The 16,437-nt window shown below is 49.5% G+C and overlaps 1 protein-coding gene across 3 annotated transcripts in view; it reads right to left on the bottom strand.

Moving 5' to 3' along the window:
• LOC111833546 (EVI5-like protein) overlaps nt 1–16,437 on the bottom strand; it is a 41,188-nt gene that overhangs the window by 23,218 nt on the left and 1,533 nt on the right. Inside the window, exons 1-13 of one of the 3 annotated variants that reach the window (XM_023791915.2) lie at nt 12,274–12,355; nt 11,437–11,739; nt 10,657–10,846; nt 9,769–9,993; nt 9,604–9,678; nt 9,270–9,395; nt 8,549–8,692; nt 6,921–7,010; nt 4,859–4,956; nt 4,705–4,765; nt 4,327–4,380; nt 3,343–3,375; nt 2,328–2,468 (exon numbers count right to left, since the gene is read on the bottom strand). In XM_023791915.2, coding sequence (XP_023647683.1) covers nt 2,328–2,468; nt 3,343–3,375; nt 4,327–4,380; nt 4,705–4,765; nt 4,859–4,956; nt 6,921–7,010; nt 8,549–8,692; nt 9,270–9,395; nt 9,604–9,678; nt 9,769–9,993; nt 10,657–10,846; nt 11,437–11,663 — 1,464 coding nt within the window. In that variant the 5' untranslated portion in view covers nt 11,664–11,739; nt 12,274–12,355. Of the gene's footprint in view, nt 1–2,327; nt 2,469–3,342; nt 3,376–4,326; nt 4,381–4,704; nt 4,766–4,858; nt 4,957–6,920; nt 7,011–8,548; nt 8,693–9,269; nt 9,396–9,603; nt 9,679–9,768; nt 9,994–10,656; nt 10,847–11,436; nt 11,740–12,273; nt 12,356–16,437 lie in introns of those variants that run through there. The other 2 variants (XM_023791914.2, XM_023791917.2) reach the window with 2 other exon arrangements.

Raw genomic sequence — 16,437 nt, forward strand, 5'->3', positions numbered from 1 at the left:
CCGGGAATATCGGCCCAGGAGCGGAACGGCGAGGCTGGGGGGGGGGGGGGGTCCAGGCCGTAATCCACTGGTACTATGGGGAAGGCCCCAGTGACCCAAATAAGAGCAGAAACACACCTGCCAGTCTGCCCGTTATTACCACAGAGCCACAGGGCTCCGCTTCAGGCAGACACACACAGCGCACACACACACAGGGCACGCGGGCACACACACACACGGCACACACACAGGGCACGGGCACACACACACACGGCACACACACAGGGCACAGGCACACACACACAGGACACACACACACACATGGGCACACACACACACAGGACACACACACACATGGGCACACACACACACAGGACACACACACACAGGGCACGTGCACACACATGGGCACACACACACATGGGCACACACACACACAGGACACACACAGGGCACACACACACACACGGGCACACACACACACACACAGGGCACACACACGGGCACACACACACGGACACACACACACACACACACACACACAGGGCACACACACACACACACAGGGCACACACACACACAGGGCACACACACACAGGGCACACACACACACGGGCACACACACACACAGGGCACACACACACAGGGCACACACACACACAGGGCACACACACACACAGGGCACACACACACACGGGCACACAGGGCACACACACACGGGCACACACACACGGCCACAGGGCACACACACACGGGCACACACACACACACACGGGCACACACACACACATGGCACGCGCACAAAATTAAATTAAATTAAATTTAACTTGACCTTCAAGCGGGGGCAGGGTGCCCCCTTAATATAATGGTAGGGGAAACGCTGTACACACACACACACACACACACACACAAATATCCATCCTTCACCTCCAGAGGGTGCAAAATGCTGCCGCTCGTCTTTTAACTGGCACTCGGAAGTTTGAGCACATTTCCCCCATTTTAGCTTCACTCCACTGGCTGCCCATTTCTTTTAGGATTCATTTTTAAATTCTTATTTGCTTTTAAAGCCCCATCCTACCTCTCTGAGCTGCTACTGCCTTACACACCCACCCGCTCTCTCAGGTCAGCCGATCAGCTGCTCCTGAATGTACTCAGGATTAAGCGTAAGCTTACAGGAGACCGTGCCTTTGCTGAAGCGGCTCCCAGACTGTGGGACGATTCGCCTTTAGAGGTCAGACAGGCCTCTTCTCTGCCTGTTTTTGAATCACTTCTGAAAACCCATCTCCTTACCCTGGCCTTTGACACCTTGTGAGATGTTTGTTTTAGTTAATTATATGTTGTTTTATATTGTTTTAATATAGGGCTGTTATGTATTAAGCGTTTTATTTTGTTCTTATTTGTATGATGCTGTTTCGTTTTATCTATTTCTCTTAAGTTATTTCCTGTACAGCAGTTTGGCCCTGTACTGGCCGTTTAAAGTGCTTTATAAATAAAGTTGGATTGGATTGGATTGGAATATACATAAACACTGACAGGAAGTTGAAATATTTGCAGAAAACCTTACAAAAATATAACTGAAGTGTTTGCTAAAGGTAGAAACGTACCCACACACAACCTACACAGACCCAGTGATGCGCAGACGCCGATTCTGCTGTTCTGCGTTTCTCCAAAATGCATAACTGAAGATGTGGGCTAACTGGCACAGTTAGAGTGGGGTCCCGCTCTGCTGGATTTCAGTCCAGGGCTCAGCAGCGGATTTAATAAAAAGTCAGCTAATTCGGTCTCCGCTCGTACCTTTCTCACACTAAGTCTATCCCGGGCCATTCAGCCCCTGCCTCTTACATACTGTCCCAGCAAGTAAACACCCTTACAATCAACACCACCAGTTCTGTTTTGTTTTTTTTGCTCCACGATCACGGTTTCCCAGAACACGCATCACGGACGGCTCTCAGAAGGCTGCCGGCAGGGTATTAATACATTTCCCTGTATGAGTCCTCAACGCTTAGACCACATGCGAAAGACAACAAAAAAACACAGGATTTTCAAGAGTGCTAAGGGGGCTTTTTTGCTGTGGCCATCTTACATGTGTGTATATATATATATATATATACATACACACACACACACACACACACACACACACACACACACACACACACACACACACACAGAGGTGTAGTTAACATATATAAATATATATCTATTTTTAGATGTGCACTGGGTTAAGAGTTTGCTGAGTGACACGGGACCTGGCAACATGCCCAGCACACTGACTAGAGGAGCTGAAGGTGTGATGTCACGCCCCCCCCCAGTTCGGTCCGCATGACGGCATGACGGCTGCCCTTTACCTGCTGCTGCTGCAGCTGCCGGATGGTGCCCTGCGCCCGCTCCAGGCTCTCGCTGGCCGTGCTGCACTGCTGCCGCACCACAGCCAGCTCACGCTTGATCACGTAGTTCTCCTCAGCCTCCTGGGCACGTGTCACCTGACCCTGTGGGGGGGGGGGGGGGGGGGCGGGGAGGCAAGACAGAGGGAAGAGTCAGGAGCCAGACAGAGGAGGACGTGCCCGTGTGGGCCTTCGGGGCTGGGTTGGCTGCAGGCGCTTTTCGATCATCAGAGGTCCCCTCACTGCCCCAGTACAGGTTTACAGGACTGGGAAGTCTCCAGATTTAAAGCCCAGTGCGGTCTGAGGCCAGGCTTTGGGACCAGTCCGTCCCAGGGGACATGGGCCTATGCAGCGTGAGCACATCGGAGCAAACCGGCACTGAGCAGAGGAGGATTTCTAACACACAGCAGGACATGCAGAGTAACGTGATACGACGTGAGGTATTGCACCATGCGGAGCCACGAGGGCCGAGCAGGACAGTCACGGGAGGGAGCCCATCTTCCTGTCCTGATGTGGTTCAGCAATCTGGCACATGGGTAACCAACTGCGACTTGCATTTCTTATGTTGTTCATTTTACTACATCATTGAACTACATTACTGATTATATGTAATAATGTGCCAATGTTTACATTGTGCTGTGGCTACAAGCACCCTGTTGGCCTTAATCGTGCGTTAAAGTCTTCCGGTTTATAGGAAGCCTTCAAGCTGAAGCATAAACTGCCAGCTGGCACAGCGATGTTCCGCTGCCCAGCTGGATTGCAACACCCCAGTAGGAAGCTGCCCTCTATAGGAAGATGGGAGGGGGGTTGGGGTTGGGCTGCCCTCCGCAGAGCCAACTCCTGCAACAAGTTATCAGGATGAGCTGGACTGATGGACAGACAGGTGGTCTGGACAAGCAGACGGACATTCTCTCATGCAGGGTGTGACGAGGAAAGTGATTCTTTGGGGGGGGAGGGGTGCAGTAGGTGTTCACAGTACCTGAATCAGCCTGTCTGCCAGAGCAGCACTCTCCTACAGCAACACAAGGAGGAAAGGGGGGGGGGGGCGAGGGAAAGCGAGAGAGACAGAAGAGAGAAGGTATCGGAGAAAAAGACATGATTTACAGAACAAGGAGAGGAAAAGAGGAAAATAGATCCACAGCTAGACTTTCTAGAAAAGGCAGGGAAAAGACCCACTGCATCGCACGTCTTCATCACAGTCAATCACATTATTCACCTCATAAGATCACACACACACGGCGACGAGGGGGAAGCCGACTGCATTTCTGACTGCAATGCTGAGCGAGAAATAAAGCTGAGGCTGCGCGACAGGAGCAGCGGCGTAGAAGCCGCAATTCACAATGCGATGGTATCAGCCAGCGGGTGCCGTCCTGCAGCCAGTCACGGCAGGCTCACTGGTCGCATGAGACACGCACAGAGAACCACTCCAGCATCAGCGCATTTCATAAGCCGGATGGTTCCATCTTTAAAAAGTAAAATAAAATACCAGAACTCTGCAAGCCCTGTATGAAAACTTGGGTGAAAGTTCTTTACGGGCATCTGATCTAACTGGCCGGTTAAATGGCTATGCAGTGAATGCAGGCTGAGGGATCCAGTTTTTTTAAATAATACAATAAATAAATTAAATCAGGTGAATGGTGTATTAATGAGCAGCAGACTTACAGCTAAGGCATCAATTAACCCAAGACATAAGACTTAAGGGGGTCTGCATCAGATGGACCGACATGTAAACGATGCTTATTGTGTTTTACAGCAAAGGGGGTAGGAGAGAGTTTTATACTTGGTAGAGGGGGGGGGGCACAACTTAATAATTTAATTGCAAAGGTCTATTTATTGTTGGGGGCGAATGAACTGAAATTAAATATTGCAGGGTAGAGGTCTGCCCCCCCCCGCGAATACGACCCTGTATATAGCTGCATTTGATGCGGCGAGCCTTGTCAGACCCCACCCCGCTCCCCCTCACCTTCTCCAGGGTCTCGATCCTCTGCTTCAGCAGCCTGTTCTCCGTGCGCAGCCTCTACACACGAGACGAAGAGGGGGGGGGGACGCACAGTGAGAGAGGCCCCCCCAAGCCTGGTCCCATTTCTCCTATAAACGTCACCCTTTAACTTCACTTCAGTTAGTCTTCTAACGTAGCGTGTCACCCACAAACACAGCGGTTACTGGCCCCGTATTTATGCCTAAAAGCACCAGGTCAGATTCCCGGAGCCTGGACTCCTTCCAGTATCTCCCACCTTCTACTTCCATGTCCCTATTTGTCAAACACTTATTTGGTCTTATTCAGACTGGCCCAGCATTTCCCATTTAGCCCCTTAGCTGCGGACAGACACCGTCGCCCCACCTTGATCTCAATCTGCTCCTCCATCTCCTTGTTCTTGATAGTGGTGTACTCTTTTTCCAGCCTGTGGCGGGACAGAGACGCGGTAAGCGTTCGGCAGGGTGGGGGCCGAGGCCTCGTCCCTCTTAAAAACCCGGGTGGGAGAGTGCGCTCTTACTTCTTCATCCTCTTGGGGTTGTATTTGACCTGGTAGGCCCTGTGGATCAGCTTGTCGGGGCAGCTCTCAAACTGGTGCGGGATCACCCTCTGGAAGTGCTGCCGGGAGAAACGCGCGTGACACGGGATGATCACCCGGGAAGTCAGACACTCACACGCAGCCCACACACTGCTCATCACACAAGGTGGCTCTCATCCAAAACGCCATCCATGGCCATTGTGGGAAAAAGTCTGACAGCCAACACTGGCAATGCAACAGAAAAGCATTCATGCTGAATTACACTGTATTACAGCTAGAGCTGTTAAGCAAGCTGCCAGCTCTTAAAATCTGTTATTCATTTTCTATTTGCATAGATAAAAACACAGAATTTTTCATTCCTGATGTACTACAGTACGGAGAAAAAACGTAGCAAGAGCAGAATAATAATTTCTAAACTTTGATATAAAATTACTCTTTGGAATTGTAGTTTTTCCTATATCCCTCCCCTAAAAACTTAAACCAGTGTTTTCTGAAAATGCAGTGTAATGTTCGGCAGCAGGGCGCCATCTGGTGTTTGAGTGTAGCAGTGCACCCAAAAGGAAGTTTATTCCAGGTAATGGTGGCTGAGGATCCTGGGGTCTCATTTTCCTTGCATATGAACCATTTTGTGCATAAACTGTATGCATACACACATTTTCATGCATACGATGGTACACATCTTTTTTTTTTTCCTGTCCATAGAAATGTGCCTTTATTTAGAAACACTCCCGATCATGCCGATCATGTGCGCACACAGACCCCTAGTGGCAGAGAAGCGTAACTGAAGCAAACCGATTGGCTAAAAGGATACGCACAGACTCGCACTTAATTATCAAACTTGACAGACAGACAGAATGATCTAGTTATGTTCACACACAGTGCAGGCAGTTCATGCTAATGACAAGGAATCATTCCAGAGTCATACAAGGTCGCTACCCTAAGAAGCCACATATCACTGTCACTAAACATATGCTTTACATGACAAGTGATGTGTCTGCAACAATTAATTTTCGACAACAGTCACTTGTTGGCATATGACACACAGATTATTTGGTGCAGCCAGTTAAACGCCACCATAAAAGTATCGTGCCTATTTCTGATTGGCCGGCCTCATCCATGGGTGATAGAGCTGCACTGTCAATGTCACCATCCGGAATGATTCCTGTTAGGGATGTTGTGCCTATGATGGCAGCTATTTGACCATGCAGAGGTGACACTGACATGGTACTTGGGCAGCGCCCACTGTGGCACAGACATGGAAACTCTGGGCTGCGATCTCTTTTTTGGTGGCCATTTTCAGGTCGAATCACATCCTCACCTCAGCCCTCATTCTCATCACAGGTGACACTGCATTAACTGCATATGTCACCTGTCCCCATCTTAGGTCATTCTCTTTCTTTGACAAGCCACTGGTAAAAAGTTTCCAAACTGTACCCATTTGTTTTTTGATTGTTTATTACACCCGACAAAACTTCCACCTCATCCTCTGTGAATTTCTGTACCAACATGTTCTACAGTCTGCGGTTTGACGTGCATTATGCATAATTTATAAGCCGATATACGATTCCTCGAGGGCGTTCATTCATTTAAATTAGCCGTGAACATGCAGTCACATTTAGAATGCGTCAGATTTAGTTAACATTCTACAACAGTTCATGCGCGTGAGTGATAAATGCTTCCCTGTGCGTACTGGCGATTCGTGCACACGCATTTAGGAACGGTTCTTGATAACTGAGACCCCTGAATCCCGGTTGCTCCTGAACACAGCAGGGGCATCACTCAGCCCAAGGTTCACACTGATTCAGTAAAATCATTTTCCAAAAGCAGAAAAAAAAAAACACTGATTTGACTGCAGCAAATTTCATCATTGTTTTAATGTACTGTAATGTAATGTACTCCTCCAGTCCAGAGGGAGCTGTTTTTAGGTGACTCTGCAACTCTCCAATAATGTCATCTTTCCTCATTTTCTCGCCAAATGACCTGATTGCAAACGAATACCCAAGGAGATGGGAGAGGACCACCAGGGAATATCGAGGGCGGGTACCTGGGACATTCCCTCCATGTCCAGCTGGATGAGGTCCGTCTGATTGTACTGCAGGATGGCCACACCCACACGGAAGATGATTTCCAGGCCCTGTGGGAGATCCCGCACATGAGCATACAGCAGTCGAGGTACCACTACAGCACCCCCTACAGGCACCACAATGACACACCGCAGTACTGCTGCTTTCAGTACAACTATCTCACCAGAACAACTCTACTTTAGCTGCAGGTTTGATTCACAATTTAATATTTATCACACCAAATCTGACTGCAGCAAATTTCATCATTGTTTTCCTTTTAACAATATTAAGTATCTATTAAATATACACTCACCTAAAGGATTATTAGGAACACTATACTAATACGGTGTTTGACCCCCTTTCGCCTTCAGAACTGCCTTAATTCTACGTGGCATTGATTCAACAAGGTGCTGAAAGCATTCTTTAGAAATGTTGGCCCATATTGATAGGATAGCATCTTGCAGTTGATGGAGATTTGTGGGATGCACATCCAGGGCACGAAGCTCCCGTTCCACCACATCCCAAAGATGCTCTATTGGGTTGAGATCTGGTGACTGTGGGGGCCATTGTAGTACAGTGAACTCATTGTCATGTTCAAGAAACCAATTTGAAATGATTCGAGCTTTGTGACATGGTGCATTATCCTGCTGGAAGTAGCCATCAGAGGATGGGTACATGGTGGTCATAAAGGGATGGACATGGTCAGAAACAATGCTCAGGTAGGCCGTGGCATTTAAACGATGCCCAGTTGGCACTAAGGGGCCTAAAGTGTGCCAAGAAAACATCCCCCACACCATTACACCACCACCACCAGCCTGCACAGTAGTAACAAGGCATGATGGATCCATGTTCTCATTCTGTTTACGCCAAATTCTGACTCTACCATTTGAATGTCTCAACAGAAGTCGAGACTCATCAGACCAGGCAACATTTTTCCAGTCTTCAACTGTCCAATTTTGATGAGCTCATGCAAATTGTAGCCTCTTTTTCCTATTTGTAGTGGAGATGAGTGGTACCCGGTGGGGTCTTCTGCTGTTGTAGCCCATCCGCCTCAAGGTTGTGCGTGTTGTGGCTTCACAAATGCTTTGCTGCATACCTCGGTTGTAACGAGTGGTTATTTCAGTCAAAGTTGCTCTTCTATCAGCTTGAATCAGTCGGCCCATTCTCCTCTGACTTCTAGCATCAACAAGGCATTTTCGCCCACAGGACTGCCGCATAATGGATGTTTTTCCCTTTGCACACCATTCTTTGTAAACCCTAGAAATGGTCGTGCGTGAAAATCCCAGTAACTGAGCAGATTGTGAAATACTCAGACCGGCCCGTCTGGCACCAACAACCATGCCACGCTCAAAATTGCTTAAATCACCTTTCTTTCCCATTCTGACATTCAGTTTGGAGTTCAGGAGATTGTCTTGACCAGGACCACACCCCTAAATGCATTGAAGCAACTGCCATGTGATTGGTTGATTAGATAATTGCATTAATGAGAAATTGAACAGGTGTTCCTAATAATCCTTTAGGTGAGTGTATGTCTTGTGTAGAGATGCTGATCGTCATTGTCATTATTATAATCCTAGACAGACAGACAGGTGAGCTTGGGATCTCCGACCTCGTACATGAAGATGTCGAAGATGCGCGTGGCCACGGGCAGCGGCAGGAAGGTGAGGAAGAGCGTCAGGAACCAGGAGGAGGCGTACATGGAGGTGTGGAAGCTCTGAGAGCGGAAGTGCACGTTCAGCTCAGGCAGCTGCTCCTGGGGAGGAAAGGGGTCGAAGGTCAAAGGTCAAAGGTCAAACGCTACTTGAAGATGGATGGATGGATGGATTTCAATTCCAGGAGCAGCTGCTATGCAAGGACAGATTTGCTTGTCATCAAAGACAAATGAGCAAAAATGATCCTTGATGAGAGCAGTACTAACTCAGTTATATTTGGAAACCAGAAGGGAGGTCGGGAATATCAGACCACAGAAAACACTTATGCAAAAAAGTAGATGAGAGAGTTTGGAAAATGTTTTCCATACAGGGCATCTCTTAGCAACAGAGGGAGCCTGTAATTTAGTAGAGGCACAATCCGCAAATTCATTCAGCACTATATACTTGGCATACAATCTGCACTCTATACAATCATCTGATTATGCAAATGCACAAAGGGAATTTGAACAGCCTGCTCTCGTTTGCAAAATTAATTTGTTCATCACAGGGGCGGTCAATCTACTAGGACTAGGGGTTCAGGCAGCGGCAATGCACCCCCAGAGACCACGGAACAAGACATACGGGAAGCAGGGGTGGTGCCCCCCCTAGTGGCAGAAGGCTGCGACGGGCAGCTCCTACCTGCAGGAGGTACTCAAACTGGTAGATGCAGAGGCCCAGCTCAGCCATGCTGGGCTTGAAGAGCTCCCTCAGGCGATACTCCTGCATGAGACGCACGAAGACGCAGAACGCCTCCTCCTCCGGCATCTTGGAGGGCCGGGGGGGGCGGGGGGGGGGCAATAGTCAGTGTTATCTGTGCCACAGAGCTACACCACAGCATGTGTTTAAAATGCATTTAGAGGAACAGCGTCTGCACAGGTTTTCAGTGTATATATTACTGTGTAATTAAAAGTTTATGGCCATTTACAGGAGTGATCGAGTGAGGTATGGGGGGGGTGGGGGGTGAGAGGCTCACCTGCATGAGCAACAATCCCACGATGAAGGCGCTGCCCTGGCAGTAGCCCACCTCCCGGTCCACCAGCGAATACGCCTGAGGTACACAGACAAGGGGTCCTCGGTGCCGCGAGTCGTCCGAGCAGATGCCAGCGGTAAAGTGCGGCCCCCTTGGGGCGGACCTCACCTTCATGACGTTGAAGAGCACCTCCTGGCCCAGGCTGTCCTGGCCCTTGAAGAAGTCGTGCTCCGGGTAGGTGCGGGCGATGTCGCGGCGGATCAGCTTCTCGCACGGGGACGACATCTTCAGCAGTTCAGAGTACTGGTTCTTCACCGGCATGTCCGTGGCGTTCCCCAGCAGCTGCCAGACGATGGCCCGGAAGTGGTGCGGGATGCCCTTCCGGATCAGCTCCTGCGCGCAGGGGGGGGCGTGAAAAAGCATCCATGGGAAAGCATGACACACGAGGGGGGCGGGGGGGCGGGGACACTCAGGGTCAGATTAAGAGTATCAAGTGTCCCTGGGCAAAAGCACATATGATATCACAAAAGAAACAGCCGATTGGCGGCTCACGGAATTCACAGGGAAAACATCACACAGGCTTTTCAGTGAGTGCTATATTAAAATAACATGCCGTCATATATTAGATATAAAATCACATGAACTTATTAAAAGACCGTTATGAATTGGATGGGGGGAGGCTTATGGGGGAGGGGGGTGCTTTGCTTGGTGCCCTCCCCCCCGTCGAGGATGTGGTGCCCAATTGAACATATGGTTTATCTGGGCCAGCCCTCACTTTAACCCCCCCCCTTGATGAATGTAAATGATGAATTACACATCGTTTTCAACACCACAAATTTTCCAAATGGAAATACATTCGTCATAATCTTCACTGTCAAACAACTGGACAGTTACTCTTAAGATTTGACCTCAGGATCCCTTCCAGGGTTTAAAGAAGATCCTCTCTGCTTGAGCTTGATTCCAGGACTTGGAAGCCCCTCATGCTGAGCCGTGGATCACATATCAAAACACACACATCCGCCGGAGCCTCGCTCGCCGCTCCCGCCGCTCCCTCACCTTGAGGAGCTTGTCCTTCTTGCGTCTCCACACCTCCCACTCATTGACAATGCGGCCCCACAGGATCCAGGTGTCCTCCTCCAGGTGGCTCAGGTTGGAGGAGGCCGAGGAGCTGGACACCAGTGAGGAGCCAGAATTCCTGCGGGAGCCGCTCATCGACCGCATCGACTTGGAGTCAGCTTCCAGGAGCCTGTGTGTGTGTGTGTGTGTGTGTGAGTGTGTGTGTGAGAGAGAGAGAGAGAAAGAGTGAGTGCAAGAAGGGACAAAAAGCATTGGACAGATCAGATACATTTAGAACATTTGACTGCGATTTCCATAAACTGACAAATACCAATTGCTGTCCCTGTGCCAGGAAACACAGAAATGCTAATTTAATTACTAACAAAGACAAAATAAGCCTTATTTGATGCAGCCTTGCACTAACGTGAATGCAACTGACAACATATGGAGCCGCCGGTATCCAAAGCGATTCCCGGCAAAGGGACTAAATGTTCCGGAACTGGAATACGGGGCCCATTGTGCGGATGTGCCGCAGGAACAGAGTGGCGCGTCTGTGGCAGCCGGGCAGGTGCCCGAGCTGGAGAGCAGGCTGGGGGGGGGCGCGGCATGAACCGTGGAGGACGCTGGAGGGGCTCTCACAGCTCGGCCATTCCGATTTCAAAAACTGGGGGGCCCGTGTGAGATGGAAGAACACGCCACTGCTCATCCACTGGTGCGCGTTACCAGCAAAACCAGCACACCGGTGTGGCCAGGACATGATGTGACGACGAACCGAATCACCTGTTCTGCTCCTCCAGCTTGGCGAGCAGCTCCAGCTCGTCGGGACTCAGGCTCTCGGAGTCGGCAGGAGAGACGGCGGGAACGGACAGTGCGCCGCAATGGGAAGAGGAATCGGGACTGAGGACGGGGCTGCCCATAGACGGCGGCGTCAGGCCGGCAGGCGAGGCGGGGCACTCGGCCTGTTCGCCGGCGCCCTCCCGCTCGGGGCTGCTGCTCGGGCTGGACATGCCGACGGGGCCCCCTAGCTTCGCCGTCTGGTACTGCGGCTGCAGGGATCAGGGCGTCTCACAGCTGCTGCGCATGCTAGAGGGGGGCCGGAAGATGTGGTCAGCAAAACACGGGGCCTTGGCGCCCAGAACTAGCACCTCCTAACTCACACACACACACACACACACACACACAGACTGACACACAAGCACGACGGAGCCGAAGATAGCCAGTGTTGGAGAGAACAAACTATAGATGGCAGCATTGTGATTTTCCCTTAGCAGGATATAGAACCGTTCAATAGCAGATTCCCCACTCCTGCCAGCCAGTTGGCCAGTGTGAGTGCACTGTATCCAGCAAGCAGCATAGGGGTTAATGAACTGGATGCATTTGCTGAGAAAGGAATCCTCTCATTGATTATTTTAATGACATGAATTAGCTTAGCATGTTTAGTCTGCTTGTCCTCCCTGTATGTTGAGGATTTCATCTGACTACGATCGTTTCCTCGTAGTCCAGGGTGCACCCCCATGCTACCTAGGATAGGCTCCAGGTCCCCCATGTTAGCCAAATTAGCCAAGCTTATACCTCACGGCACTTCATGGCTATTACGCATCCATGAGTAGTGCTTACCTTGTCTTAGTTTCCACCGCCTGGCAGTCTGCTCACTCATGCAGCCCCAGACAAAAAAAAAACTGCCAGGCCCCACGGCCGTCTGTATGAATTTCCCTATGATTCCGCCTACTTGCGCACCCCCACCACCAGTCAACGCTCACCGTGTTTACTCAGCTACGTAACGGTTTGGATAAGGAATCGCGCCGACACAATCACGGCACGCGACGCGGCACGGCAGCCGGCTCACGGGCATACCCTGGTCACGAGCCCTCGGCTTTGTACGATGCGCCGGCAGCCACAATAATGAAGACGCCAGACATGCCGATTCAAAACTCCATTCTCACAACTACTGAAATCCCTGCCGAAAGCTAAAGGTCAGAGTAAAAGTGATTAATGGTCAATCCGCTGTATTGCCACCATTACCAACCACTGACTAAATCCCACCCCAACATGGCTGCTACACATATACAACACTGTTTACAATGGATGTTTGCAGTCCAGAAATACAAGGTGAAAATACTAGCGTGCAGGTAACTGAAAAGGACATTCCTCATGGGGCTGGTGAGGTCAGTGCTAATGCAAAGTCCCCATTAAGGCTGGACCACTCTTTCTGAGATGAAAAGGGTTCAAAAAGGATGGGGGGGGGGGGGTGCTGGGGGATTAAGTATCTCAAACAAGGGCTGTGTTTACAGGAAATTGTTTTGTCATGGTGTTTTATCTCATTATAGGTCCTGTTTTGCCAGATCAATGCGGTTCAAACCCCCCGCCCAAAGTGCATTTAAGCTGAAGTTGCTTAGGACATTGTTTTATTATTCGGTTGTTTTGATAAGATAAAACAGCCTTTGACAAACGGTTCAAAATTGTTTGCGGGGTGTTCCTAAGTATATAGATAGCTGGAAGCTGGAATCTAAAGGACATCGAATGTGTGGGTAAATCAGCCTTTCTGATGCTCTCCTCCTGCAACGAAACCGCCGTAGAAAACAAGCTGCGCGTCTGGCGAAAGAGGAAGTGCTGTACGACGAGCCAGAATGCAAGCGGACGCGCGGCCGAATGACACCACTGCAACCACAGTGTGTGTCAGCAGCGAGGAGATGGTGAGGCGGCGGTACCGTCACAGAACAAACACCCAGGAAAGCATGCAGCCCGCTCCAATGCCAGGAACGGTGCAGAAATGGACTGAATGCGCATGTCCTCCTGGAATGCCGTAGCCCCAGTTTTTAAAATCACTGTTGCTATGGCGACACATCTGACACAGGTACATGACTGGACGCATAATATATAAGGAGGTGATGAAGTCATTTTTTTCCCCCTGGTGTGCCTTTCAAAACAGGATGATCACATAACGGAGCACAACGCATCTCTGTTTTTGTTTTGCTTCTTAATGCACAAGGAGAAAGGCAGAAATGCGACTGGACTGTGTTAAATATACACCAAAGGCATATTTTTGCATCAACACAAAGCCACATACACGTTTCCCTAAAAAATGACCCCGCAACTTCTATATGCCTGAGCACAAGGGTAGTAGTTTGTATCTATGCTGTTACTAGCTGTTAGTTATGGAGTTTAGTGGGCAACATCACTTACAAGGAGTCACTCGGTGGAGACAGAACATGCAGACATTTGGTCCATTGTGCTCTCCTGGATGCTCAGAGGGAGACTGAGCGATACACAGAAACAAGGAGAGACAGAGAGAGACTGTGGTGTGGGTTTTACGTGAGGCCATCCCAAACGGCAGAGAATTGCTTCATGCAGGAGTACTATGATGTTTACACGACACATCCTATTAAAAAGTTCAAAGGAACAGAAAAGTGCAGCATCAGCAAGACTTAATCAATGTTAATGCCTTTGCCATCAGAAAGAGCAAAGCGCACTCAGAAAAGCGGAGACAGAGAAGCACAATGAATGGGCCACACAGCCCTGGGTCTGTACAGCTGAGGCTTCCTCAAACCGAGCCAGCAAAGAAGGTCGCGCAGACCATCAGAGCTACAAGCAGGGACCCTGGCCGGGTCTGCAGAGAGCAGCACCGAGGGCCGTGTCACACGGGACACCCCAGACATGCTCAAACGATCCCCATAACACGAGAAATGCCACAAGCGCCACAGCACACCTGAGGCGGAACAGGCACGTTTGGTGTGAACTTACATGCACTGCACAGACAAGGGAGGAATTCACACATTCAAGGTCTAATCAAAGAGCCCACTGTACTCACGACCACATGAGACGGATTCACAATCAGACCCGGAGCCTAAACGTCAGCCTGGCTTCTCTGGCTGCCCTGCGTTTTACACAGTACAATGCTAACCTACAGACTGGACTGAACTCGCCAGTTGTTCCGCATACACCGAGCTACTTCAGCCGCAAGCAAAGAGCGTTCTGATTTTATCAACTGGCTGTCACTGCAACAGGCTATTTTTTGCATTGCATTACGAGGAAGCTGTTTGTGATAAAGAGCACAAGAGGAATCATTAACGGCGAAAACTGTTTGAACAGTATATCTGGTTGAATACAAATGCAATTGGAAAGGCGGAGCTAGGGGAGGAAAGGCAGAGCTAGGTGAGGAAAGGCGGAGCTAGGGGGGGTCTCGCTCCGTGTGTCCTTGAGGGCCAAACTCCAGTGGCTGGTTTTACGTCTCCGACCGGACAGAGCGGCACCACCACACTTAAGCGAACTTGGGGGCGGGGGGCATGAGTAATGGCGGACCTCAGAGTCGTCAGATTAAGTCACCATTAGCAGCATTTTGCAAGGATGGGGGGGGGGGGGGGTGCAGGAAACGGACCTTGGACAGATGTGCTTAGTAGTGCTTGCCATGTGCAGGGGGAGGGAGGCCGCCATGGGCGAGTACAACCACTGAGAGCTGTAGGCTGCAACCTAACACACAGGGACTCTGCTGTCACAGCCCCCCTCCCCGCACGAGTCCCAGCCTGGGGACAATAATGCCATTGTCAAAGCGTTGGCCCTTACTGTCTCCCAGAACAGACAGCAGTACTGTTACCTCATTACCCCCCCCCCCACCCCACACAAACACACACACACACACACACACACTCCAACAATCACCAGCTAAAAGCCTACAGCATTGTACCTACACTAACCCTTTCCCGAGCAAAACCGCCCAGTTCGGGGGAGATTAAAGCATCCAAAATCTGAAAGGCAGGAACACCTGACCTCACAGCCTGTAACATACAAGAGAAGCGCTACACATTCCTCATAATTGATATGAAACCACATTCATTTGTGCCTCAAGCAAGGATATGATGCTTCTGGTGACAAAAATGATTATCAATCTGCACCCCTAGATTTTTAAAGTAATTTTTATGGTGACAGAGGACTCAGGTTATTTCTGTGTACCGCTGTAAAAATATAAACAACGCAAAGCATTCTGCAGCAGCATTGAATTAATTATCCTCCGAAAAAAAACCTTACTCTTGCCATCCACACCACTACAGGCTTAAAACTGTTTTAATAATCACAGTACAAATAAACAAGGCCAGCCTTTCCATAGAGTTATATTATCCAGATTCTCAAACCTGCCTATAGTTCTGACCTTGGTGTAATTTTTTTGGGCATTCATGTTAAATACATTTGCATCCATAAATATTTGCTTGTAGATATGCAACTTCCTGACTGAAGCTTCTAAGACAGTTGCTCTGAGGTACGCAACCCAACCGTCCTGGATGCGAACCAGGCAGTGACCCGCTGGAGCACTCGCAGTAACACCCATTTTGAGCACCTCTGAAATTCCACATCTGCTGGCCTCCAAGCCTAGAGAGTCTACCGCCCACTAAAACTACCCTCCAGTGAAAACCTGTAGGAAACGTCCTATTGACCCAAGCAATAATAAGGGCAATTTCATTTGTATTGTTCATTTTCTCTGGCAGACAACAGCAGTAGCAAATTGCATTTAAAAAGCAAAGTTTCTATTCCTATTGTAAGCAGAAAGTTTATGCTATTAAAGCACAAGGAATGGTATGTTCTTTATAATATAGTTAGGCGTATAACAGTTCATAATGGTCTGAGTTGGATATTAGTTGGTAGACTGGAACAGGAGGATCCTGATGAAGATGAGGGCTGTTTTTGTCAGGAAACTCTACCATTATAAAGGATAACATCACTTTCACCCTTAAACCTTTAAAATGTGACCAAATCCAAGACTTGGGTTATTGCCCTCATATTAAATAGCTT

Source organism: Paramormyrops kingsleyae, chromosome 5 (assembly GCF_048594095.1).
Source record: "Paramormyrops kingsleyae isolate MSU_618 chromosome 5, PKINGS_0.4, whole genome shotgun sequence".
NCBI classification, from domain to species: Eukaryota; Metazoa; Chordata; class Actinopteri; order Osteoglossiformes; family Mormyridae; genus Paramormyrops; species Paramormyrops kingsleyae.